The 25,444-nt window shown below is 35.1% G+C and overlaps 9 protein-coding genes across 9 annotated transcripts; 3 read left to right on the forward strand and 6 right to left on the reverse strand.

Moving 5' to 3' along the window:
• Positions 1-2,249: 2,249 nt before the first annotated feature.
• PHYBLDRAFT_161762 (hypothetical protein) lies at positions 2,250-2,925 on the reverse strand (the record flags this gene model as incomplete). The annotated part of the gene is made up of 4 exons (XM_018434460.1): positions 2,250-2,341; positions 2,406-2,482; positions 2,542-2,625; positions 2,714-2,925. 4 exons carry the CDS (start codon positions 2,923-2,925, stop codon positions 2,250-2,252), a joined length of 465 nt encoding a protein of 154 aa, XP_018299167.1.
• A 257-nt stretch (positions 2,926-3,182) lies between these two features.
• PHYBLDRAFT_161763 (hypothetical protein) lies at positions 3,183-4,527 on the reverse strand (the record flags this gene model as incomplete). Its single annotated transcript, XM_018434461.1, has 4 exons — positions 3,183-3,798; positions 3,920-4,067; positions 4,143-4,231; positions 4,352-4,527. The coding sequence occupies 4 exons, from the start codon at positions 4,525-4,527 to the stop codon at positions 3,183-3,185; spliced, it is 1,029 nt and encodes a 342-aa protein (XP_018299168.1).
• A 1,390-nt stretch (positions 4,528-5,917) lies between these two features.
• On the forward strand, positions 5,918-7,724 carry PHYBLDRAFT_184559 (carbohydrate-binding module family 50 protein). Its single transcript, XM_018438953.1, has 4 exons — positions 5,918-6,326; positions 6,423-6,965; positions 7,033-7,173; positions 7,247-7,724. The coding sequence occupies exons 1-4, from the start codon at positions 6,053-6,055 to the stop codon at positions 7,387-7,389; spliced, it is 1,101 nt and encodes a 366-aa protein (XP_018299169.1). The 5' UTR covers positions 5,918-6,052; the 3' UTR covers positions 7,390-7,724.
• Positions 7,725-7,726: 2 nt separating this feature from the next.
• Positions 7,727-8,232, reverse strand: PHYBLDRAFT_72955 (hypothetical protein; the record flags this gene model as incomplete). Its single annotated transcript, XM_018442747.1, has 4 exons — positions 7,727-7,738; positions 7,871-7,952; positions 7,987-8,165; positions 8,197-8,232. 4 exons carry the CDS (start codon positions 8,230-8,232, stop codon positions 7,727-7,729), a joined length of 309 nt encoding a protein of 102 aa, XP_018299170.1.
• A 265-nt stretch (positions 8,233-8,497) lies between these two features.
• PHYBLDRAFT_138678 (hypothetical protein) lies at positions 8,498-10,050 on the reverse strand (the record flags this gene model as incomplete). The annotated part of the gene is made up of 6 exons (XM_018430047.1): positions 8,498-8,936; positions 9,064-9,155; positions 9,261-9,338; positions 9,428-9,519; positions 9,633-9,814; positions 9,938-10,050. The coding sequence occupies 6 exons, from the start codon at positions 10,048-10,050 to the stop codon at positions 8,498-8,500; spliced, it is 996 nt and encodes a 331-aa protein (XP_018299171.1).
• A 1,587-nt stretch (positions 10,051-11,637) lies between these two features.
• On the reverse strand, positions 11,638-14,076 carry PHYBLDRAFT_178870 (hypothetical protein). Its single transcript, XM_018438054.1, has 3 exons — positions 13,490-14,076; positions 12,017-13,412; positions 11,638-11,899 (listed from the first exon to the last, which is right to left on the reverse strand). Exons 1-3 carry the CDS (start codon positions 13,996-13,998, stop codon positions 11,801-11,803), a joined length of 2,004 nt encoding a protein of 667 aa, XP_018299172.1. The 5' UTR covers positions 13,999-14,076; the 3' UTR covers positions 11,638-11,800.
• Positions 14,077-14,345: 269 nt separating this feature from the next.
• ATP21 (ATP synthase subunit E ATP21) lies at positions 14,346-15,384 on the forward strand (the record flags this gene model as incomplete). The annotated part of the gene is made up of 3 exons (XM_018438055.1): positions 14,346-14,372; positions 14,520-14,718; positions 14,930-15,384. The coding sequence occupies 3 exons, from the start codon at positions 14,346-14,348 to the stop codon at positions 14,995-14,997; spliced, it is 294 nt and encodes a 97-aa protein (XP_018299173.1). The 3' UTR covers positions 14,998-15,384.
• A 151-nt stretch (positions 15,385-15,535) lies between these two features.
• On the reverse strand, positions 15,536-18,032 carry PHYBLDRAFT_120850 (hypothetical protein). The gene is made up of 9 exons (XM_018428762.1): positions 17,795-18,032; positions 17,498-17,713; positions 17,129-17,394; positions 16,724-17,056; positions 16,468-16,628; positions 16,176-16,401; positions 15,952-16,053; positions 15,821-15,889; positions 15,536-15,733 (listed from the first exon to the last, which is right to left on the reverse strand). The coding sequence occupies exons 1-9, from the start codon at positions 17,838-17,840 to the stop codon at positions 15,620-15,622; spliced, it is 1,533 nt and encodes a 510-aa protein (XP_018299174.1). The 5' UTR covers positions 17,841-18,032; the 3' UTR covers positions 15,536-15,619.
• A 4,676-nt stretch (positions 18,033-22,708) lies between these two features.
• On the forward strand, positions 22,709-24,905 carry PHYBLDRAFT_72959 (hypothetical protein; the record flags this gene model as incomplete). The annotated part of the gene is made up of 6 exons (XM_018442748.1): positions 22,709-23,041; positions 23,108-23,880; positions 23,974-24,218; positions 24,309-24,424; positions 24,477-24,576; positions 24,739-24,905. 6 exons carry the CDS (start codon positions 22,709-22,711, stop codon positions 24,903-24,905), a joined length of 1,734 nt encoding a protein of 577 aa, XP_018299175.1.
• Positions 24,906-25,444: the final 539 nt, after the last annotated feature.

Here is a 25,444-nt window from a genome sequence, read left to right on the forward strand (position 1 = left end):
GGGGGGGGGGGGGGAAGACACCATCCAACAAAGCTTCGTTATATACACGCGAGACAAGAGTGGAGCATTCGGGGTGGTCAAGTATGAGTCGCAGAATCTCGTATGGAAATCCGTCAGGACCAGGGCTACTGGCATTGGGGGATCGAGAGGATTGTAAATATTAAAAAAAAAGGTATTTTTTTTACAAGTACTTTGTCATAATAATAATCCCGGCGTTCTATTTTGTAAAACATATGTTACGTTGTGTTAGTAAAATATAGAATTCTTCGATCAACATGCTTCCCATTCAATTTTCGATTTAGAATAACAATGGAAGGCTAATAGCTCTCAAGAAACGCTAACATTATCTACTAATTGCTGTAGAGGTACCTGATTTGTCTTCATAGACCTGAGCGTTTTTAAAGGTGAGGGGTTCAATCATACATATATGAAAATTCAATTGATAATTAAAAGCAATGTATCTATAGTTCTACTTCAATATAGCTTAAGGTTGTTTTCTTACATTAAAAAAGTTAACTCCAAACGGTCTATAAAGATTTTTATATTGTCACACTTTCAAGTGAAAATATTCGTAACACAATAAATATAAGGCCCTGCCTTACATGGAATCTACATATATAATAAAGTAAAGATCTGCGAGAAAAATCTACCCGAAAATCTGGGTAATTGAGTGGGACTAGGGTGTGCAATTCAAGAAAGAAAGAGATAACGCAAATTTTTATAGATTCAATCAATTTTATACTTGAAATATATAACTGCTAAAACGTGTATATGTATGTATACTCAATTAGATAACCTGAAAAAAAATTGACTGGCTTTACTAAAGTATGCTTCTTCCAACCTACATTAACTATTAGCAGTATTAGTTGTTTGAATTAATATGAGTTATTAATTCACTAATATAGGCCATTGATGGTCAATCGATGTACAAGTTATTAATACGATTCCATGAGTACACAATCAGTGTAAAATGGGTTTACAAAGCCAGTTTAGTTTGTACCCATAATTTGAGTAACATTATTATTTTCATTGGCTTTTGATTTATTGCCTCTAATGTCTTAGTTACTCAAGTAACATAATCCCTGGTATTGGCGAATATTTCCTTTATAGAAGTGACAATGAAAACGATTTCTAATACCAAAATACTAGAAAAATGATTTGGTTTCTTTATTATCATTGTAGTTAACTAGGATCTACCGTTCCTTGTATACAAAATGATTAGTATGTTTTTGGTTTTTGGTTGGCTGGTTGACTGGTTGGTATTACTGTGTTTAATACAATAGAGTAACTGTAAATAAAGCACAACTTAAATTATGTTACATATTTTGTTAAATTACCTGATATTCTTATATTTATTCTCTCGCACACCCATACAGCCCACACAGTACAGTAATGCCTATAAAAGGGCAAGAAAAAACTTGAATAGACCGGGTGTTTCGGATAAGGGGAAAGCATATGATCCCAGAATATTGTTTTTTCTTCTTCTACATAAAATCAATTGAATGCTCAAGGGCTCCTATTTGTTACTATTTTACATTGAAAACAAACATGCTACAGGTCAATTGATCACATACACACATATATATATATATATAATCTAAGCATATGCTGACTAAAAGAATATGTCTTAAGCACCAATATTATCCTTGTTATATATATATATCCATGTGTATATAAAAACAAGAAAAAAGAAGTTTTTGAATTGATTTTTGATTTTGTTTTTTAATCAAGTTTCATTAATTGTATCTTTAGGACCCTTATTTACCATTCCATTTCGGCACTTGTAAGGTTATTCCTTTACATTAATAGAGCTTTGTATTATGTAAATAAAGACAATTGTACACAAAATATGCTTTGTGAACATAATCCCAAACTATAGAACATTATAAGCACCATTTGATTAATACTCACGACCAACAAATGTAATCTTACATATTAAATATTAAATAATACGTAGAATTTATTTTGCATATAACCGAACACTCAAACCAAAGATTAGAAAATCTATAGATAATGATATTCTTAAGAATAGTATATTATTTACTTTGACTTAAGAGAGCCATTAGGCTATTTTAATAATAATAAATGTATAGGCATGCGAATAATGAAAACCTTCCTTTATTTATATTTTTATGTAAAAATGAAATTTAACTATGCTGTATTTTTGAAATATTTTATTTAAATACTTATTCCAAGTCATTATTTTAATGGAATCTTTGAATTTTGACAGATACTTGAGCAAGCATACACTATGCTTGTGAGTCTTGAACTTTCAGGAGATTATCAATGCTCAGTTCCGGAAAGAAGAAAGCGATCTCATTCTTTGCAGTTTCATCGGAGTCTACGTATTTAACCAAAAAAGAAAAAAGTTATACCTTGGCCAAATAGGAGCCTATTTATATTACCTGAACCATGGAACGAATTGCGGGTATCTGACAATCCATAAAGTGCTCTCAGAGTTGTAGGTTGATGAATTCTTGCTCTACCAGCGATTGTCAATATCTCTTACCCTTGCTATTATTTTAAAAACATTCTAATTACCGGCATGGATGAGTTGGTCCTATAAGTGCGCGCCATTCCTTAATGGCATCTGGTGAAGACAAAACTAGAGCTTGGAAAGGCCCACTAAAAGAAATGTATATATATATGGAATATTAGCATGCTAATTTAATTTTGTATATTTTTCTCGGCTTGCCTTGTCATATAACCGCACAGACGGTCGTAAAAGAATTTTCCTTTGTGTTCTGCATAGAATGCACCTGCTTCTTCTTTTGTCCACAGAACAGGGCGTTGGCTTACAATTTTAATATTCTGAGCCTCGATGGCTTCATGAACTCGCACTTGCAATTTTTGACTAGCACAAATGTCTGGCTTTAACAAGGCTAATGTTAATTGCCTCTTTACGGCATGAGTAATGGGAGTCATGAAGACGATCAAGTAAACATTATTTTTTTGTTATTATATTATACTGTATTTAAATTTTGTAAGTTTCTTGGTCTTGATTCTCCGCGCACTTTCTTCATTTGTTATATTTTTTATTTTTATTTGAATATAAATATAAATATATACATGCTCTTATTCATATTGTTGATATTGTAGTTATAAGTATGATTTGTTTTTAGGTCATTTTAATTTGGTATCCAAACCTTGGGTTTCTTTTTATTCTCTTTCTTGAAGACACCCTATTCGTATTCTAACTCGTCAAGCTCATATCCAACAAATTCATTATAATAAAAGGCTTCGTCCATATAATCAAACATGGCTTGTTTTTCTTCATCATAATCATCATCTACGTTTAATTTGTCGTCTGAGTCTGGTTCTGGTTCTGGTTCTGGTTCTGGTTCTGGTTCTGGTTCTGGTTCTGGCTCTGGCTCTGGTTTCGATTCTTGATTTTGTGGTGTTGTAGTAGATCCAATGGACAGAGGGAAAATTGGTGAATTCAAACTTGAGCCAAACTGCGGTCTCTTTAATATCGGCGTGGATGTGAAGATGGGATGGCTTGGTGATCCCTCCCACAAAGAGTTTTCCGAGAATAAATCGATAAAGCCATTTTCAGGAGATTTTGTCTCGGGTGAAATACTTTTGGGTTCAGCCACTTGAGAGGAAAGAGTACGAAAAATACTTTTGGCTGGTATTTTTCGAATTACTTGTCTATTATCACTACTATCCTTATCCTTATCCTTATCCTTATTGTTACTATTATCACTAAAAGGTTTTGATAAATCGTCTGGAAAACTTTGCTGAATCGTTTTGACCCAATGGTATACTTCAGACTCTAAATCATTCTCCACATTGTACCTAGTCATATTATTATTATCATTATTATCATTATTATCATTATTATCGTTGTTGTTGATATTTTAGTTGCAAGGTACAATATACAATATATACACACCTTTAAAGCCATTATTGCACATACCCACTACAAAGAAGAATATTTTCATTTGTTTCTAGTCGTCTAACCTTACCGAATAAGGTTAACTGACTACCTATTGCTATGTCTTGGAAATCGTGGCGACGAGAGGAACGTTCGGTAAAAAATGCGCGTAATATTGCAGTACTATCATCTAATTAATAGATAGTGGTGAGCTAAAAAGAAGAAAAAGAAGAAAAAAAATCTTTGGGCAAGTCAAACCTCTTACCAAGCCAAACACAATTTGCAGCATTAGGTACATCTTTGGATTTGTTTGATCGGGAAAAAGATTGTTTAGACACAACAATCCCGTTTACCCTAATATATTATTAGTATTACAAGAATATATTGCTTAAAGATGTTGAGGAGAGTAAATATTTTGTTTTGTTTTTGTATTGTATTGTATTGTATTGTATTGTATGCTATTTTAATTTTTACTTTGCTTTTTGGAATTGTATGGGATTGTTGATGCGTGTAGTGAATTTGACATTTGAACCTTGTTGCAAATTGTCACTACTAGGTTGTGCTAGTGCAATGTCTCGCGCAAATACCAAGTAATAGTAGTCTAAAGAATCGCTACTAGAGGTTAGACCGGGGATTGTTGATTTAGGCATTTGTAAGGTGAGATGTAGGACGAAGAGGTGTGCGGCCTGATTCAGGGTTTTCCGTCCAAAGACACCGTCACACTTTCATTCGTCCATGTCCTATTTCGTTCAATGAAATGTACGTGACACGGTCAAAACAAAACCAAAAAAAGGGCGTTCCTTTAACTATTTAAAGGATACTTGGGCATGAATTTCTATTTACTTTTATATATAGATATATAGATGTGTATCTGTCGCTTTTTAGAGCTATTTCTAGTACATTTCTGCATAAATGGAAACTGGCGTGGACGGTGAATATACACTTGAATGTCAATTACAGCGTATTAATTGAAGTATGAAATGTCGAAATTAATATGTATTACATAGAGAACAATAGGATTTAGAAAAGAAACAATAGAAATTATAGTAATTACAGTAACAAATAAAAGTAAAAAAAAATGGAATGAGCAGAAAGTTGTAGATTTCGGTAAAGAAATTGAACATATTATTGCAGAAATTGAAGTATATCGTTAGACCACTGATTGTTCTTTAGGAATATATGATCAATTAGTTTGGCTTACACAAGGTTATTTATTTATTTATTATATTTCTAAAAAGCTTAATTAAATAACAATGATGACAATAATGATAATAAGGCTACCAAAAATACAGAGCTCCTTTTTTCGGGGACAATCCTCTGTGTTGAGTTTTGCTAAAGTCATAAAGAATTTTGTTAATTGATAGAGATACAGGAAGCCCGATCCAGTTGCTTCGGTTTTGTTTTGGTTAAAAGCTTGTTCCTGATATTAACTAGCAACGAGGAAATCGCGAAATTAGGTATGGCATAGAAGACGAGTTACACCGAGGTCAAGGCAGGAAAGAATCATTTCGGTGCTTCAATAGTTTAAAGAAGCGAATTATACAGACAAGGCAGACGTAAAAAGAGAGGTAAGAGCTAAGAAATATATATATAAGAATATAAAAGTAAGTAAGTAATATGTGTGTATGTGTGTATATGTGGTGGGTGGGGTTATTTGATAAGGCACTAAACTATACATAGGAATCATACCTCATAAAGTCATTTGTGGCAGGTGTGAATAAATGTGTTTGGTGGAGTGATAAGCTCTCTTGGCCAGCAATAACGGTAGAAATGGCATGCTGTCTAATTTCCTCAGTGACACAATAGAACGAAAGTGAGAGGAAGGAAATTGAAGACAAATGGGAATATCGCGCGCGGGCATGGCCACACGATGGAAACAGCGGAAGTATATTAGGAAGCACAATAAAGTAAACGCAATCTATACTTGTACCACCAGGGACCTGCACACTAATTCCTTTTTTTTTTGGTTTTTTTTGGCCGTCGAATTAGTTTAAAAGCACATCTTTACTGTCTTCCTTATCCTTTCCTCTTTACGTTCTTCCCAACCAAAGCTTCAAGTTTTCCCCCCTTCCTTTCCCTTTCCTCACCAACCCTTCCCTTCAAATACATACACCCACAGCCAGGCGCTGTACCCTTTCCCGTCTTTTTCCAATTAATAGTTAGCATTCCTTAAAAATGCGTTTCCAAACTCTCTCTTTGACCGCCATTGGTCTCCTCATGTTCTCCAGCTCCCAAATTGGAGTAAATGCAAAGTCCTTCATGCTCAGAGATAATCTTGCTACTGTTGAGAGAGATGGTGCCATTCACACCGTTGTCTCTGCCATGTACCTGGCTCCATTCTCGAGCGACGACGCACCCGAGGCTGAATTCGAACTTGTTGACGACGATCTGAACAGCCACTTGCTTTCATACACAAAGCGTGGTGCCAGCTGCTCTAAATACGTTACAAGTAGGTGGCGCAAATTCCCCTAAAAAAATCAATTTTCTTTATTATTATGTTTAATTCATCAGTATTCTTACTTTTTTTATATTTTTTATTATGTAGTCAAGAGTGGTGATACTTGCGCCAAGGTTGCCAAGAGCAACAGTATTACCGTTAGCAAATTCTACGACTTGAACAGCCAAGTTAACAGCAAATGTACCAACATTATTGCTGGAAAGAAGTACTGTGTTAAGGCAGGAACCACCGCAAATGTCAAGGCAAAAACCACCACCAAGAAGAAGACAACCACAAAGAAGACCACCACCAAGAAGAAGACCACCACCAAGAAATCTACCAAGACCACCGCCAAAGCCTCGCCCAGCAACAAGTCTGTTAGCAGCAGAAAGAAGATCCAGTCCAACTCAGCATTCACTTACTACTGGACTGCCCAGGAAGCTGACTATGCTGACAACAGCAAGACTGTAACAATCAAGACTTGTTCTGGAAAGAGCATTGCCAAGGTCGATGAAACATACGCTGATGCCTTGGTTATGGAAGGTGCCGGTGTTGTCGGCAACAAGCTTGTCAACTTGGGCGACTGCACGTGCAAAAACTACAACTGCTTTGAGGAATTGAACAAGAAGGAGAATCCCTTTGGCCTGACTTGTAAGTTTGTATAATTAATATAATTAATATAATTATATACTTATGTACTTATTGTTCCTTATTATAGCTTATGGCTCCGCTCTCCGTCCTTACACCACCATTGCTGCCAACGATATCGAGAAGGGCACCAAGATCTATGTTCCTGCTCTCGTTGGCTGGTCGCTCCCTGGCTCCACCAAGAAGCACAATGGCTGTCTTTTGGTTGATGGTCAGTGCGCATGAAATTCTAATATCTAATGATATAAACTAATCAATTATCTCCATTTTTTCCCTCAAAACAGATGAGAGCTGGAGTTTCACCAACAAGCACATCGACTTTTACGTCTACGAAAAGGATCACTACGCCACCTTGAACAAGGCACACAAGGTTTCCAAGGTCGACATCTACGAAGGTGGCGATTGCAGTCTTCTCAACTACACCTAAAGACATTTGATCGACCAATATATTCTTCGATTGAATTAATTTAATCTTTTCACAAATCTCGTCCTCTCCCTCTCATTCTCTTTATCTATTTTGCTCTCTCTTCTTGTTTTTTTCTCTCTCTCTCTCTTTATATTTCTGTCAGATCAAGAAGATAAAAGCTCAATGATGTCTTCTATATTATCGATCTGTACACATTATATATATTTGCATATATAAAGAGCATTGTATTAAAGACAGTTTTGATTGCTATTTATCTACACCTTGGATTCTCTCTTCCATTAAAATATGTTTCATGTGATAATAAAGCCTTTTTGGCTCAGTGCACCTTTTTATTTATTTACTTTATTAACTTATTTATATATATATTTACATATATATATTCATATTTATTTATATATTTCTTATATATATAAATATATATAACATACACGGTCAGCTCTAAATCCGCGAATCTCATTTTCCCAATCTTCCAATGATTTACCTGGTAATGCGACCCGCTATAGTACGTGTCACGAACAATATTGAGCTTTATGTTGTCTGTGTCGCATTTCCTTATACGATTACTAACAAAAAAGAAAATGCCCGATCAATTTCTACCTCTTCGCAGTCACAGCATCCTGTTTTCTGCAGCCATATTCCTCCTTTAAAAGCCCAAAAAGAATCTTATAACCAGGGTTTCGGATAATAAATAGCTTCATTAATTGGCTAATGACAAGATTACACTCCTCCACCCCCCCCTCCTCCTTCACTACATCTTCTCCCTCTCTTAATTTTGACTATTAGTATTAGTATTAGTATTAGTATTACTATCAATTTGAATATCTGATCTGTTTGAATCTCCATTTTATTTTATTCGGTTAGTTATAGGAGACCCTTCTTTTTTCTTTCTTTCTCTTTATCTCTTTGATTTAAAATCAAATAAAATCCTTACCATTTTTGATTCATTTTTGATTCATTTTTTTTTTATTGATTGATTGATTGATTGAATGATTGATTGATTTATTTTGCTTTCTTTATATCACCATAGAAACGAGGATTTTAGACTTTTTTAGATTGATATAATAATAGGAATCAAACATCCTTTATCAGATTTGATATTTAATATCTTTTACTCCAACCCTGACTTTATCCACAAAGTTTCTCCAAGAGCAGTTGTGATAAATTGACTATCTAAAATTCTATCCGAGTCAGACTCTCTTACAGATGATGACAAGCAATTATCAATAGAGTCTAGCTCAGGTTGAATTCTTTGAGTTCGTTGAATTCGTTGTCTAGATTTCACATAATCTTTCCATGCTTGATTAAGAGCACGAGGAGGATCCATATAGTGTTCTTCCGACATCATGAATGTTCCCCAGTGTATTCCAACAGATACCTTGGGGTGGCCAAGATCACAGTGTGCCTTGACAGCCTCAGTTGGACCCATGTGGAGGTGCTTCATTAAGAATTCGGGTTCAAAGCTACCAATAGGCATCGCTGCAAGTGACAGCGGACTATAGCGACTTCCTATAGCCTTGAAGAGTTCGGAAGAATAACCCGTGTCTCCACTAAGAAGAAATGCAGAATTTTGATTCCAGTTAATTAGTATATTGATCCACTAATTTCTTAATTATTACTATTTATTTTTATTTATTTTTTATATACACATATAATTTTCTGGATAAAATTTCTTACCAGAAAAAGATATTCTCATTCTGTCCCTTGATCACAAAACTGCACCAGAGTGTTTCATTCTTGTCAAAAGGTGTGCGAAACCCACTCCAATGCTGTGAATATGAAATATAAGAACAATAATATCATTATTTTGAATGGCATGGGTTTCGATTAGTAATCCAGATTGTTTTTTCTTTAAAAAATGATCGCGCTCATACCATAGCCGGAACACACGCCACCGTTATGTCCGGTCTCAGTTTGATCTTGGTTTCCTCCCACCAGTTCATCTCCAAGACCTAATCACACGGGTGGAACACAATAAGAATGAGGGAATGTCACACACTGGCCCTTATTCTTATTCTTATTCTTATTCTTATTTTCATACATTATTTATGCCTCTTTCAACAAACCAATACTTAAGTCCGAGAGGAACGTACCAAGCTACTGAGTTTCCGAGTTTGGCAACTACCTTACTATCTGTAATTTTTCATAATCTCATAATCTCAGCATCTCCCAATATCTCAATATCCTTTTTTTTTTCTACCTTTTTTTCCCCTAAATATATTTAGTCTATCTTTAAACAATATTACCCAAATGGTCGAAATGATTATGTGAAACAAGAACTATATCCAGGTTTTCTTGGATGTCTTCAAGTACACAAGGAACTGGTCTTAGACGTTTAGGACCAAGATACTCGTTAATTGAACGCCGAGTGAATACAGGATCCGTAAGAATTGCCAAGCCTTCGATTGTAATTAAACAAGTAGATTGCCTAGAAATAAAGAAATACGTGAATATAAATATAAATATAAATATAAATTATATAATATAATATAAATAAATATCCAATCAATTCTCGAGTAAAAAGGTATTGTTACATGCAAAATTAATTTACCCAAGCCATGTAAAAGTAATTGGATTCTTGGCTTTTTCTGGGTTAATGACTTCTGTCCCATTCTTATTCAAATACACCCAGGTATCCTTTGACTTTGAATACAGCTTTGTCATCGTTTGGCTTAATTTGTATGAATTATTTTTGTTGAATATGAGATTCAGGGGTGGTTTCATTACAGGAAGTGCTACCGAGAGTTCCTGTATTTTATTTTATTTTAAAAATAAATCACTCAATCAATAAATCGGTACGCTTGTACAAGTAGCCAGAAAATAACTATGATACGTTCTTTGCGTGCGCGCAGTAATAAAATTATATATAAAATAATAAATAAATAAATAAATAAAAAAGGAGCTTGGCACATACCTCTTGTGATTTTGGAATCCCATTTCCTTTCCATCGCCGCATCCAGAAGAAAGCTGTTTCCCACCACTTTACTTCTCTCCACTCATGAAATGGATTGACAAACCGGTGAGCTATCTTTTTGGACCTCAAAAAAATTATACATATATATATATATTTAATATCAATTGACCTCTAGTCCTCTAAGTATATCTCACTATTTTAGACTCTATGGTAAGGCTATAAACTAACCAAACCAATCCAAGTCTCGATATTTCTAACCAGGCCCTTTATCCAATTTATCTCTAAAGTACCTTTAGACTCGCGTAACGTTCTTCAGGCCGCTTTAAATGGCTTCTGGACGCTATTCCTTTGCGGCGCTCTGATTCCAATAACCTGGTGCCATATGAAGCTTGTATACATAAGTACAGGAGTATAACCAAAAAAAGTATAGCAGTAAATATGGTTGGGAATATATAGACACTCTTTGAGCGGTAAAAAAGAACAGCATAGGCCAACAAATGCATGAAATAAGGTGTATTAAGAAGAGACAAGAGAGAGGAGAAAAAAAGAAAGTCTAAAGGAAATGTTGTTGGTTAACTTGCTTATTTATTGCTACAATAATGACAACTTTTCCCCCAAGTTGTCAGATACTTTATCCACTATAAGTAGCTTATACATTTAATATAAAGAATTACTCATATAGATGAATAAAGAGGTGAATATACAAGGATTCTTTCTTATTCATATTCGCGTTAATACTTTCTTTTGTAAATAAGAAAAACAATCTCGTGTAAATTTCAATTTCAATTTTATATTTTCAACAATTAGCAACAACAAGAGGTTTATCATGCTCTTTTAAAGTATAGGAAACAGGATTCTATATACATACAAGCGATTCTATTATATTGACTACAAATATCGTTTGGTCCGAAAAAAAAGGTGTTTTTCTCTTGTTTCTTTTGATGATAATCCTTATAGTCTAAATCTGGCCATGCTTCTAAAGAAAAAGGAAAGTAAATGTCCCACTACAGATCAAAATGAAATAGAGTAATTTCTATTTTGTAGAATTCTGGGCAATACTCCTTTATTATTCTATAGAAGCCCTGACTACATCTTCTGTTTCTTTTCGTTTTCTTTGTACTATTGACAGCTATCATGTATATTGACAAGTGGCGATATATCGCTGTCACTTTTCATATTCTTATTCATATTCTTCTCCTTATTTTCACGCGTATTGTATCAAATTATATATATACATACATATACAGAAAGTAAAAACAATCAAATAAAAGATCTTCAACTATCACAAATATGATAATTCCAATTTAGTAAAATGTACAGAAAATATTGTTCATCTTGGGTAAAACATTCTCTTTTCTTTAATTAATTAATCAGGATCGATAAGACCCGGATCAAATTTAGAGTCTAAATTACATATTGACCTGAGGTCATCTATACAAATAAATCATTTTGTTTTGTTTTGTTTTATATTGGTGTAAGATGAAATGAATAGATTATATGTTACAGGTATCTCTTGAGCTGTGATGGTAATGGTGTCACTTGAGCGACGGCTTTTGTTGCGAGCATCTTGGCAAAAGGCTCTAGTAAATGTTCGTGTTCCTAATACAAGAAAAGGAATAATAAATAATATGATGAGTAACAATAAGCCGAAACATTTATTGCATTGTATCTATCTATCTATCTATCTATCTATCTAAGCAATAACACCATACTTACACTATTGATAAATGTGATGGCCCAACCACGCTTTTGCTTTGCGTCTCTAGGAAGAGGCCCTCGAATTACCGCACGCCCTATTCGGTGTACATAATCTTCTAAAGTTGGGGCCATATCATAGTTTATAACAAGCCGCACAAAAGGCAGGTCTACACCGCGTGACAGTACATCAGTTGAGACGACTATGTCCCACACTGGCTCTTGCTCGTTCACTCCTGCAACAATCGCAGATCGTTCTGCTTGTGACTTATCGCCATGCATCGCTACTACCCTCAAGTGTTTGTTGCGTTTCTGAATAGCTCGTGTGAGGAACTCAGCCCCAAGACGACTGTCCACAAATATCAAGATAGGTGGGGCAAAATATTTTGGGTCATTAATAATAGACATAAGTCTCTTTGCTTTGCTCGCATTCTCTACCCACAAAATAGTCTGCCTGACATTATTGGTGGCTTCTGGGTGCTTATTAGGATCCCCATCCTTTGGTTGACTGATCCGTATTTCTATAGGTCGAGTTAACCGCCGACACAGACTTTCCATTTCCTTTGGATCGTTCACCGTAGCTGAAAAGAAACTTGTCTGGCGTTTGGTTGTGTCAGGAAGTCTACCAAGTATCTGGCGTACCTGTGGACCGAATCCCAGACTAAACATAGCATCCGCCTCATCCAGAACAAGCATTTGTAAACGCCACGGCCGAAATAAACTTGGGTGCTCTTTGATGAGCTCTAATACACGCCCAGGAGTCCCAACGATTATCTGAACCCCTTTGCGCAATCGGTGAATATTATCAGCCAACGGTTGTCCTCCGATAAGTAAAGCTGTTCGTGTATTGCGCATGCCTTTGGACAATATTTTAGTAACTGTTTCAATCTGCTGGCACAATTCACGTGTGGGTGCCAAGATCAGAGCGTAAGGGCCAGCACGGCGCTTGTAGTTGTGGATTATTGACATGGACCGACAATGTACAATGATTGGGATGACGAATGCACCCGTCTTTCCTGAGCTGGTGGGTGCAACTGCATACACATCCCGCCCTGCCAATCCAGCCGGCACAGCCTGTCGCTGGATACTTGTGGCCATCGACCATTTCATCTGATCCAGGTTGTGGATGAGAGTAGGGCCGAGCGTTTTGCATTGGTCGAAACTGCATATTGGATGTGGTATCCGATCTCCTTTGACATCAATTTCGTGTGCTTTCAATATTGCGTCTCTCTGCCACTTTGGCATATTTGCAATATCCTCTGGCTCTTCATAATTTGTCATTTTTGCGTGCAGATTCTCAGCTACATAGAAAGGCGAAATTTTTGCATTCACATCGTTCAATATAGAAGTGGTTGTTCTTTTCTGTTTTGTGTAAATTCGGGAATTAAGATCTGTGTCAATGCGCTTGCACTCGAGACTGTATACAGAAGAATAAGTAATATATATATTTCTATATGTGTGTGCGTGTGTTTTATATTTATGGTTTTAATTTACCTGCACACATCATTGTCTGTATCATCATTAATGTATTCACCATATTTCCCACATATAATACACACAGGTTCGTCACAGCCAGGAATTATCCTACGTTGATCCGAAGAAAATGGTTTGATCGGCTCATCATCACTGTCTGCCTGTATATCCATATCATCGTCGTCATCCTTATTATCATTATCATCATTTTTTGTAGATTCAGGCTGAATCTTTACATTGGGCGATCCATCATTGTGATTTTTATCATTGAGTGATTTAGTTGTTGAATTTGGAAGGTTTTGGGTGATTTCTTCTAAAGATCCAGGAGAATTCAAGATAGTCTGGGGTATTTCTGGATCTGCAACATCTTTTGGTTTGGTTTGGACAGATTCTTTGATGTAATTTGGTAGATTAGACTTCTTTTCCAAAGCAAGATCTGAGCGCCGTTTTTTATTGATACGCGTACGATCTTCAATTGAATCGTATTCTGTATTATTGGTTCTTTTCTTGACAGATCTCGGAATGAACATAAAGATTTTATAACCAGAAATAATAAATCTAGAGTGCAATTTGTGTTCTTTATGGCTAGCCTGTCCTGTCCTTTTCTTTTCCTTTCTTATTTTCTGCCCTTTCAAGTGTAAACAGCAGCAATGGCAAAATAGAGAAATACAGAGAGAAAGAGAAGATACACATTGAAAGGTTAAAAAGGATGGGCCTGTTTTAAGGTTGCACGGACTTGACTTTTGATTGATGTATCACGTGAGCCAGGCGACAAACTGCATGGCACGATCTTTTTTTTTAATTGAAATTTTAGGTGACAAACAAGGGTTTTTTTTATCATCCTACAAGAATAGAGAGAAAATAATAAAAAAAAGAAATGTCAGCATTACGCTCCGTTGTAAACGTAGGTTTGATTCGATTACTAATGAGAATTCAATACTTGTAATTCAAGTCAAAGACAATGCTTCATATTATAACAAAAAAAAACAAAAAAAATAACAATCAACAACAACAATAACTAAAGAAATATCAATAATTGTGCGTGTATTAGGTTGGACGTTGGTCAGCCCTTGCTTTTGGTATCGCGTACGGTTTTGCCCGTAATGCTTCGTTGCAGAAGCAGGAGAAACAGAAGGAGGCACAGCGCGAATACAAACACAAGGAAGAGTTGATTGAGAAAGCCAGAGCCGAGTATGCCAGAAGAACAAACCCTTCACTTCTTGCCGTTGCTTCTGAAGTGAAGCCAAAAAGTAAATATATGATGGGATATAGCTTAAATATTACGGAGAGACTTGTGGGTGGGCTAGTCGGCTGGCAGCAGTACTAGTACTAGTAATGGTAGTGGTGGTGGAGAAGTGGTTTGTTGCATTTTACGCGACACTGTTTTTTTTGATTATTTGATTATTTAATTAATTAATTAATTAATTAATTAATTATTTTTATTCTATTTATTTAAAAAAGTAGTCGCTTTCCATGACAAGATCTCGGATGACGATCTTGAGGTTCTCATCATCTCTTTGGAAGATTGAATTGACCATTAACCAAGAACTGGAAGAGTATTTTGTTGACTGGGAAGGGAAAAGGTGGGGAAGGAATGGTATATTAAAGAACACGAAAAGTTAAAAAAAAAACAAAAACCAAAAAACAAAAAAAAAGGAGGAGGAGGACAAGAGGTTCCAGGACATGTATCTTATTCTCTAGAGTTTGTAAGATTTTTATTATTATTTATTATTATTCATTCCTGTTAACCTTGTAATGTCTTTATTCTCTGTCTGTCTGCATCTCTATCTCTCTATCTCTTTTGATATTATATGTGTGCGGGTGTGTACATAATATACACACACGTATACATATAAAGATCTTGTTTTTTCTTTGATATAAAATATATAAACAATTACTTGTTGGATGGTATATCTTATTATTACTACTGCTATCACTTTAGCTTTTATATGCTACCTTGATACATAATTAATGGTGCTTGTAAGCCCATTCTGAACACAGATATATATGTTATACAAATTGTAATATATGATTATAGGAATACAATTGTGTAGATTTGTTAGATTTGTAGATGTAAGTAGAGTAAATGTTTATTGAATTTTTTCTTAAATATAATAAAAAGAATGTTATATGAAATATATGATTATTCATCTATTGTAATTTCTGTCGCATTTCTGCCATAAATTCATTACACTCCTTGATATCTGCCGGGCTAAAGTCAGCCTTGGAGCGCTGCATAATAATGAACTTGGATTTGGTTTCCAGCTGAAGAAAGAAAGCAAGAAAAGTGAGAAAACCCTGGTTGTTTTACGATTACATTCTACTATTTATATAATATGTAAAGGATTGTACCTTTTGTGCAAGGCTGTGCAACTGTCTAGAGCCTTTGGGATTCTTTGATTTCTTTACGAATCGTTTGATCTAAAGCACAATAATGTAAGTTATATGACTTTAATACCAAATAATGTTAACATTCTACTTACAGCAACAATTCCAGGAATAACCATCTCTGGGAAGGCAATGTGAGTGTAGAAGCACTTGTAGAAATCGTTTAAACACTCGTTTGCCTGTTCCAAGATACCATCCTTTCCAAGAACAAAACAAAAAAAGTTAATATATTGATCCAGTATATCATATCACTCAATCCTTCGTATTTCTATTCGTATTTACGCGTGTATTTATCTTCATTATTATTATTTTTACTTACTTGATAGACACGAGTACGTAAGTATTGCTTTGGTGCTTTCAGATGAACTTCCCACTCTAATGGTTTCAAAGTCGATGGGTTGGACTTGTTCTTGACCTCTCCGCTCTCAAATACTTCGAAAATAAAAGGTGCAAGTGGAATAAAGACACGAGTGGATTGGTTGAGGGAAATCATACAGCGGAGTACATGGAAACGAAGGGGAAAGTACTGAGCAGTGGGAATCAGACTATAAAGGATAACATTAGACTTCTGATTACATATAGACATATCATTTGAATATCAATCAACTTACCGAATAGCACCCAAAGCGACTTGTACAAGAGGGAAAATAAGTGACTTTAATGGAGACTCTTCCTCTCCATTATCTTTGGGTTGGCAATAGGTGGACAGGACATTTGCCCAAAAGTCAATGCAGTGAATGTATTGCCAGTTGTAAACAGCCTTGTAACTCTCCTGTAATTTTTATTTAGAATTCTCTTTTGACAAAATATGCACCCCATATATATATATACCCATGCCTATTCTAATTATTATAATTATAATTTTACCTTTGTCTTTAATTGCATAGCACCTCTCAAGTGAACTGCAAGCTGACGGATATAGGCAAATGCTTGCTGATAACTCAAGACCTGGTTAATTCCATAAAGTTCTACTGCCAGGTTACGCATCAAGTTGATAGCAGGGAGTGTGTGAGGGTTGGTTGTTTTGCAGTTTCTGACAAATGTCAAATATATGTTCTTCAAGCACAGATCCAGGAAGCTATTTTCTGATGATCCTTTTTTAGACTCTACAGGTGTGGTGGCCAATGATCGGATGGCCAAGAAACTTTGAATGCGTACATTATCAGAAGATGAGAGATTGGACCATAAGTTCAAAAGTGTCTATATATATGCATGAGCTTCACCGATTATTGTTATTGTTATTATTTTTATTTTTATTTGCCACAACTTTACCTTTAAATAGTCCTTTGATGTTTTTTCGAAGCATGCCCAGTAAGCCGTGCATTTCTCAGCCTCTCTAATAGCAACATAGTGCATATTTGCATCGGTCAAGTTTTGCAAGAGATGCAACAAGTTGTTGAGATAAGATTTTACAAGCGACTTCATGAAACTCCAACGTGTAGCTGTAGAAGGTGCACCTCCCTCTTTCTTGGGCTTAAGATAGTGATTGAAAATAGTAGGAGCATAACGCATGGTGGTTGTAACAACCTTGTTAAATACTGCACAAGAAATAAAGAAAGAAAAGGGTCAACGTTTTGCCAATTACATTCTCACATCCACATCCACATATATATCAAACTCCTCTAGTTCTCGTCAACTTACCGTGAGGACTGACAATCTTGTAAACAAATGTGATATTTTCCTGCTGCTCTTCATCAGACATTCTTGCGGCAGTTTTGAATGCAGAAAGCATCTTTTTGAATGCCTTAATGTTCTGTGTTTTATCCAATTGGTCGATCCACTCTGCCAACATTGCCTTTGTAACAACCTCAGCATTGTCGTTTTGCTCTTTAATCGACTTCTTTTTTTTCGATCCTTCTTCATCACTATCATCCTCGTCATCGTCTTCGCCATCATCGTCATTATCTTCGTCAAATTCAGGCTCTTCATCCTCCTCACCCTGGCTTTGGTCTTCTTCGTCTTCTTCGTCTTCATCTTCGGTCATGTCAAAGTCCAGAAGATCAGCACCCTCCTTCTGCAAGTAATCGTAGAATTCGGGATCACGTTCTTTGAGTTGTTCCAATTCCTTTTTGTGCTTGTCTGCATCAAGTTTGATTTTGTCGTCGTCGTCATTTTCCTCATCATCGTCATCTTCCTCCTCCTCCTCCTCCTCCTCCTCTTCCTCTTCCGGCTCAAGTTCGATAAGTTCATCGCTGTCCAACTCTTCATCTTCATCGTCGTCTTTATCCATGTCAATATCCGAATCCTGCATTAAATCTTCTTCATCATCTAATTCCAAATCGTCTTCGCTGTCAATTTCCTCGTCGCTTTCTTTAGTAACTTTTTTGGCGGTTTGTTTCTTGGACTTCTTTTTGTCCATTACTACGTCTTTTTTAACTTCTTTTTCGATTTCTTCTTCGGATTCAGAATCGTCTTGGACAGTTTCAGCTTGACCAAGTGCCTTCAAATCCTACAAGAATAACGAATAACAAAGCATGAAATTAGCACATACACACATAAACACAAAAAAACACACACACATACTCTGTCCAAGGCATCCTCATCCGAGTTTTCCATGTATTCATCTTCGGATTCACTAGCTTCGAATCCACCCTTGAAGAAATCCTCAACTGACATTTTCGAGAGACTTATTTTTTTTTAACAAAAAAAGGAAATTAGTCTACTATCCTAATATAAATTACAGGTAATTTTGTTGCAATTTTTTTTTGGCTGGTTGGTTGGTTGGTTGGTTGGTTGGTTGGAAATTTGCGATCGTGTATATGTGCGGGATGGAGGCTATTCAATTACCTCTTTTCGTTTCCATTTGTGGATTTTGTAACTTTCTTAATCTCTTTGGTTGATTTCTCTGCTTTTGTGACTTTTTTTGGTCCGTTGTCCTTGGTTTTGGTTTGAGTTGTGCTTTTATTTTTAAAGGCTGTCTTTTTAGATGCCATCTTTTTTGATTTGACCATTAATGCTGTTGATGTATATTATATTGCTAAAGAGAAGAAGCAGAAGTATTTGATAGTTCGTATAGGTAAAAAAAAAAACTCCTTCCTGTTCACTTAAAAATTAAAAAAAAAAATGAAGGGTTTAGGGGAAGTGTGGGGTGACTGCTTGTGACTATACCCAAGAAGTGGTTTCGAAAGAGGCTTAGACCGTCCAAAAAATAAAGACCGTATAAATTGCCACTCTGTAGTACTCGTAATAATACAGGTAGAAGATGGTGATGAAGAAGAAGAATAAGAAAAAAAATAAGAGAAAAAATATAGAGGAGGAAAAATGACAGGTTATTTCACACTCCAGACTGACAGAAAAGAAAGCAAAAAAGACAATCAAGGTCACACTAATAACCAGATATTGGGTTTCTATTGGCCCACAACGAATGTTAAATTTATTGTTCTTGTTCTTCAAACATATTCATTAGAGTTGTGTCGATTGTTATACAAAGTGTCTCTCTTTTAACCTCTTTGGCGTAGGGCAATTAGATATATTAAAGATTGATTAAGTTATAATCTTATGGATCAGTGTTTGGAGTTAAGTTTAGTGAGAATTCTGCTTAAAAGCTATGCCTAGGGCTTTTGATATTTTATCAGAAAGAAAACTGAATTTTGTTGCCGTAACAAATACATTAGAGAGGGTCTTCGAGCCTGAATTGCAAACGTTTGCAATTTTTTATTTTACGCGGCGAATTAAATTCCAATACTTGTTTTGCAAATTTCATGGTGGAGGCCATTTAGTGAGCATTTGAAGCCAAAAGTTAGGTAATCCCTGATTTTTTACTTCAAATGCTCACTAAATTTCTAGTAAAAATTGGGCTTATTTTTCCCACTTCAAAACAAAATGTATGATAGCCAGTAGCCTCTTCTTCATACTTACTTAATAAAATAGGCCTTGGAAAGTCAAGTTTATTAAGGTCTATTTCCTCTAAATTTCTTAGTATCAATGTTTTCAACTTATAATATTCATAACTGTGTCTGAGCTTTATTCTTATTTTTGATTGGGTTTTACAAATAATTATTTTTTAGTCATCTTGAAATTATCATAACTCGACACCCTCTCTATTTATTGAAAGAATAAAAAAAATAGCCACCTAAGGGCCTTCTCAAGCACTCGCCAAAGTCCTAAAAGTTGGCGTTGAAATCCAAATAAGTATTAGCCAAGATTTTCTAATTTAGCCAATCTTGTTGGCGAAGGTTACTAATTTAAGAAACTCTCGCCAATCCGTATATGGAAATCACCGCCAACATTTAGGACCTTGGCGGGTGCTTGAGAAGCCCCTAACTGACTGTTAGAAAAAGTAAATAAGGTGGACAATTACGTACCAAAAAATATCTGTGGACAGACCAAAAGGGCAAAACAACTTCATCCAGAACTTAGTCAATTAGACTAATTTATGACTGTCCACATCTTTATTTAAAAAAAGTTCAAAATTAGTTCAAAATACATATTTGATAAAATAGTGCATATAATCCCGTCTCTGTCATTAAGTGAGAACTTTTTATTGCGAGTTTTTCTAGACCTCTCATTATATGGCACATCTTCTCCATAAAAAATGCTTCTCTTCTCAATTCTAGTGACAATGGAAGAAAACTAGCTAATTAGAGTCGATTAAAAATGTTGCCCTTTTTTTGCCTTTTTTTGAACCTCCAAGAAAAAGGGCAAAAAAAGGGCAGAATTAATTAAAACTCTCGCCCAATGATATGACTTAAATGTTTGGTCTTTTTTTTTCCTTTTTTGAACTTTTAGTCTGTCCACCCCAAGTTTATTGAAATGTGTTCATTAGTGATTATATAGGATCATCCAAATATGGTAATATTTTATGACCTCAACGCTGATCTCCGTTACAGAGTATATACAGCAGCCACATCTCAACTATCGTGCGATAAATAGCATCTGCCGCAGTTATGTTATTAGGTTGTTCTCCATTGATGAATTTGCCGTGTTTAACATGTTTAACAAAACTGTTGACTGCGTACTAGTTATTCGAAACCATCAACTTTAAGATAAGTACACATGTTTGCATCTTTCCTACCTTATTCCCTTTCAAAGTGCGCCCAACTATGATCCACATGTTGGAGCCACACCAGTCATTAGAACTGGAGCTTACAACAAGACACGTTGGGTATTTATCATTTTCAGGACAGAAACTGCACTGCTAATAAACTTGGCTTTGCACGGTCTGTTCCCCACTATGTTAAGCGCTTGTTCTTTTTTTTCTGGCTCTTGATTTCTTTACAGAGACGTGTATTTTAATTCAATATTAAATATTTGATTCTGTAGCTACCAGATATTACCTTTTTAATTGTTGGCATTATTTCGTTTCTCCTCCATATGTACCGCCTACTGCTACAGCCAAGATATTGGCTTACACTGGTAATTCCCCACTTTTTCTTTAAGATATAGCTGATTAACCAGGTTTGTATAATCACATTCATATGTATTCAAAAGCTTCAAATTTCACAGCTAACTTGTACAAGTTTTAAGCTTTCTCTTTTTTTTGGCCATTTTCTTCTTACATTACAATCGGCTCTTTTAAATGCATATATATCATCTAGGTATGGCCGACATACGGCTTCTACTGCTACATATCTCAGATATTATCTTTGTGCCTTCTCACTCCTACTACAGACTGCTCATGCTTAGTTTCTCTTAAATATAGTTTGTATATGTAGCATACACATTCAACACCGATTGTTTTTACTAGAACCATTTACTGTCTTTGACATTATTATCATGTTTCGATTATGCTATATATTGTGTGTGTTATCTGTTCCGCCCTTCGCCATGAAATTTATCTGATTTATTCGGCACAAGTTTCACATTCCTTGAATGTTTTCCTCTGTTCGTCTTTTCTTTATACCACTTCCTAAGTGCTATGTTGGTACCGGTGCTTTAGGTTCATCCTAAAAACTATGAATTCTAGCTCCGTTGTATATGCCCTCTTCGAATAACAATAATAAAAGTGTTGTTTTCTGGAAATAAAAAATATCATCTTCCTTTCATTCTATTAATCAAAACCACAATGAAAAGTTTGTTCTCTTAAAAAAACGTAGTTTTTATTAAAAATCTTATGAGCTTGAGTATGGTTGGATTATATGTTTTTATTTGATTGAAATCGATTCAGCCAGGATCTCAACCATAATCCATATGGTAAACACACCATAATTAAGTGAAATACAAAATGCAACCAAACTCTTACACTTATACAGTGCATTAAGGAGCTTCTCAAGCGCCCGCCAAAGTCTTGAATGTTAAAGAGAATTCCCATATACGGTTTGGTGAGATCTTTCTAAATTAGCTAATTTTGTTAGCGATGTGAACGCGCTGGTTAGCCTTTTTGTTACACTAGTGAAGATTCAATTAGGACTAACCAGGTGTTCGATGAGAGTGTGATTATAAGGGTTTTTAAGATAGAAACAATTATATAGAATTTGAGAATCAAGGTGTAAGATGGTCTTTATTTCATGTTCTTTGCCTTTGCTTTTATATTGTTTCTATCCTATTTTTCACATCATTGTTTTATCATTTTCTAAGGTTCGCTAAGTCTCTTAGTTCTCTACTAACGTCTTTAGTTCTACACTAATTGTCTAGTTTGTTGCTATGATTTTATTCTTTTTTAATTTCAAAATCCGTCGCAACGACAGCGAGTCGCCAGACCTTATTAGAAAATCCCAGTCAATTCGTTTCTGGAAATTTTCTTTAACATTCAGGACTTTGATGGGTGCTTGAAAAACCCCTTACATATATCATGTCTAAAAAGATTTACAAAGAAGGTTAACTCATCTTGTTTCGTATAAAAAACAAAGCTTTAGTGAACTAATAGCTATATCAGCGATTAATAAATACATATTATACTCGCGTCGTTTGGACATGCCTTTGAAATTTTCGGCATTCATCGGAATGAACAAACACATAATCATACAAGATATAATTCTACATAGACGCACATCGCTAGTTGATGTTAAAAGAATGTGGATCAATCGATTTGCATCCGAGACAAAGAGGGAAAATCCAGCTGAGATGGATTCTGAAAAAGTAGATTGGTCAGAACTAATGGAGACCGCGATTGAAAAGTCCAACGAAGTTATCGAACAGTCAATTAGGCGCAAGAGAAACCTTATAATTTCGGATACTTATGAAAAAGAAAATGAAATTTTTGGACACACTATAACTAAAAGGCAGGCCGAGGACTCTATTGTTAAGGTATTTAAAAGACATTCGTTGTATTCTCTAAATATACATAACATAAGTATTAATATTTTTAATCAGGGTGTAAAGGGGAAAAAAGCAATTCGAAAGTTGGAAGATATTGTCAAATTAGATAATGATTTCCAGAAAGGAAATGTCGACGAAAAAGAAGAAGTACCAGTAGTTGAAGCTGCCAGCTCACAAGAGTATCATGCGAATGTCATTTCTCAAGATAGTGACCTAGAATTTCAGGCGGATACAGGCGTTCCTTTTATGAATATCGTATATAATGAAAGTGAAATAGACAGCTCCTATAAAGACAGACCATCATTAACTGAAATAGAAGAATCCTCTTCACCGAGCACGATAGGCTATGTGTGGACAATGACCCTGGGCGAGCTGAATATTATTTCGTTTGGGAAGAAGGAAATGGCTACGACCAACAAATATATCAAGACATTATATGATGATGCTCATAGTGATGCTATGAACAAGATCTTAAAACCAGGAGATGTAGATAAAAGACTCTTTCTTTCTGGCCTATTTGACTGCTCTATATCAACGGAAATAATAGAACAATACTTAGTACCTATTGCGAAACTACCGAACACCATCAACAGCTGCATAAAATCAATGGAAAAGGCTATGGATAACAACACAATTATGGAATCAGGAGGAACACAATACAACAGTGTCGAAGAACTAGCTCTTTACCATGTAATATTGAGCATATTCCTGAACCATGCAGTTATACCAATCAAAATCCAAACAAGCGAGCTTGATTTTATTGTAAAATCGGTAGCCTGTCTGCTTGGCCCTATATGGTCTTCCAATGACCAAGTGAAAATTATATGGTAGGCTAAAAAGAAGTTATATGATATACATATGCACATTCACATGTGTATGTGTATGTGTGTGCTGACCTAAGTCTGCACTTCACCATATAGGGATTATACAACAGCAATAAATAAACAGAAAATGCCGGATACAGTTTCTTCGCGGCCAGACATGGTATTTCATAGTAATCTCTATGAGATAGGAAACGGGGAAATAAAAGCCGTAAACACGCCAAAAACAGCTGTCAATCTTGCCCGCAACAGAGTTTTAGAAACCTGCAAAAGGCAATTGCACCAAAGATTGAAAAAAGCAAGATCATCGAAAGAAGCTGTAACTTTTGGCATACTTATATATGGTAAATAGAGCAGCAATAAAAATAACTATGCAATGAAAATGGCTAATGTTTACGCTATCAATTTAGGTCTGTCATATGAAATATATATAGTCACCTTTGAAAATGGCTATTATCCTTATAAGCGAGTTTCTGTGGGGCTGATGCCTACATCCAACACCACATACAAATGCACAGAGAAAATGCTAATGGATTTGATCCAATTGAAGGTATATTATCAATTGATAATACGAATGCATCTTCACTAACTGGTGTGTATAGAGATCCATGAATAGATCTTTACGAATTGATGATAACACAAAGGACACTCAAGAATTCACCTTGGTTGATAAAAACCAGCTATTACCTACATTATCGTATGGTATGCTTTCGCATTAATAAATTACTTGATTTAAGGTGCTCTCGGAATTGTTTTTCGATAAAGAATTCTTTATCGAAAAACAATAATGTTCTTTTTTTAGAAGATTAATATGTGCCAAATATAGATGTTGTGTAATTAATAATACGTTGGTGTTATAGTCAGTACTATACTCCAAAGATATAAACTTATTTGAAAGCATATTAAAGGAATACTTTTTCTTGTGGCTTTATCACTATGAGGAAGCATGTAATATTCGACTTCAAGCAAAGCACTTGGTGCAAGATAGCATACCATATATTATTTTGAGTAGAGATTACCGGTTTGTATAGCAAATAAGACCCTGAAAATAATATATAACAGTAAGATAAAAGCGATTGTCAAATGATATTCTGATAGTAGTAAAAATATACTTCTATATTTGGATATTAAAAAAATTTATCCCTGCTAGAGAGCAGGTATATAAGAAAATCTGAGCGTGAAAAACGCGAATGTTTGATAAATTTTCTCAAAAGTTTGTCAAACTTGAAAGAAATTTTTCAAACATTGTAAAACATGATAGACCAATCATGTTGTATTATTTTTTTGTTGCTATACGCACGAAAAATTAAGCTTGAAAATATTAATAGTTGTAATTTTAACGTATGCATGTAAGAATATAAGCATCCCTTCAGTATACTTTTCTCTACTTCTTTTTTTTCATTATTTTTTTAATAAAGTTAGTATTAATATTTTTGTTCTAACATAATACCAAGAAAAAAATGACTATTATTTAATAGAAGTTAACGAATCTCTCATTAGCTTGATTATATGAAGCATTGTTCGTGAGCTTAGTACCACTCCTTTTCCGACAGGCAATGATTACCAAATG

The sequence above is a fragment of the Phycomyces blakesleeanus genome (genome assembly GCF_001638985.1).
Source record: "Phycomyces blakesleeanus NRRL 1555(-) unplaced genomic scaffold PHYBLscaffold_1, whole genome shotgun sequence".
Taxonomy (NCBI): domain Eukaryota; kingdom Fungi; phylum Mucoromycota; class Mucoromycetes; order Mucorales; family Phycomycetaceae; genus Phycomyces; species Phycomyces blakesleeanus.

Coding starts and splice junctions, on each gene's coding strand:
- PHYBLDRAFT_184559 (XM_018438953.1), top strand. CDS start 6,053: ATGCGTTTCCAAACTCTCTCTTTGACCGCCATTGGTCTCCTCATGTTC. Junction 6,966..7,032: donor GAATCCCTTTGGCCTGACTT/GTAAGTTTGTAT, acceptor TCCTTATTATAG/CTTATGGCTCCGCTCTCCGT. Junction 7,174..7,246: donor TGGCTGTCTTTTGGTTGATG/GTCAGTGCGCAT, acceptor CCCTCAAAACAG/ATGAGAGCTGGAGTTTCACC.
- PHYBLDRAFT_178870 (XM_018438054.1), bottom strand. CDS start 13,998: ATGTTCATTCCGAGATCTGTCAAGAAAAGAACCAATAATACAGAATAC. Junction 13,413..13,489: donor ACAGACAATGATGTGTGCAG/GTAAATTAAAAC, acceptor TTCTGTATACAG/TCTCGAGTGCAAGCGCATTG. Junction 11,900..12,016: donor CCATCACATTTATCAATAGT/GTAAGTATGGTG, acceptor TTCTTGTATTAG/GAACACGAACATTTACTAGA.
- PHYBLDRAFT_120850 (XM_018428762.1), bottom strand. CDS start 17,840: ATGACCGAAGATGAAGACGAAGAAGACGAAGAAGACCAAAGCCAGG. Junction 17,714..17,794: donor CGAAGAAGACCAAAGCCAGG/GTGAGGAGGATG, acceptor ATAGTGATGAAG/AAGGATCGAAAAAAAAGAAG. Junction 15,734..15,820: donor TGCACAGCCTTGCACAAAAG/GTACAATCCTTT, acceptor TTCTTTCTTCAG/CTGGAAACCAAATCCAAGTT.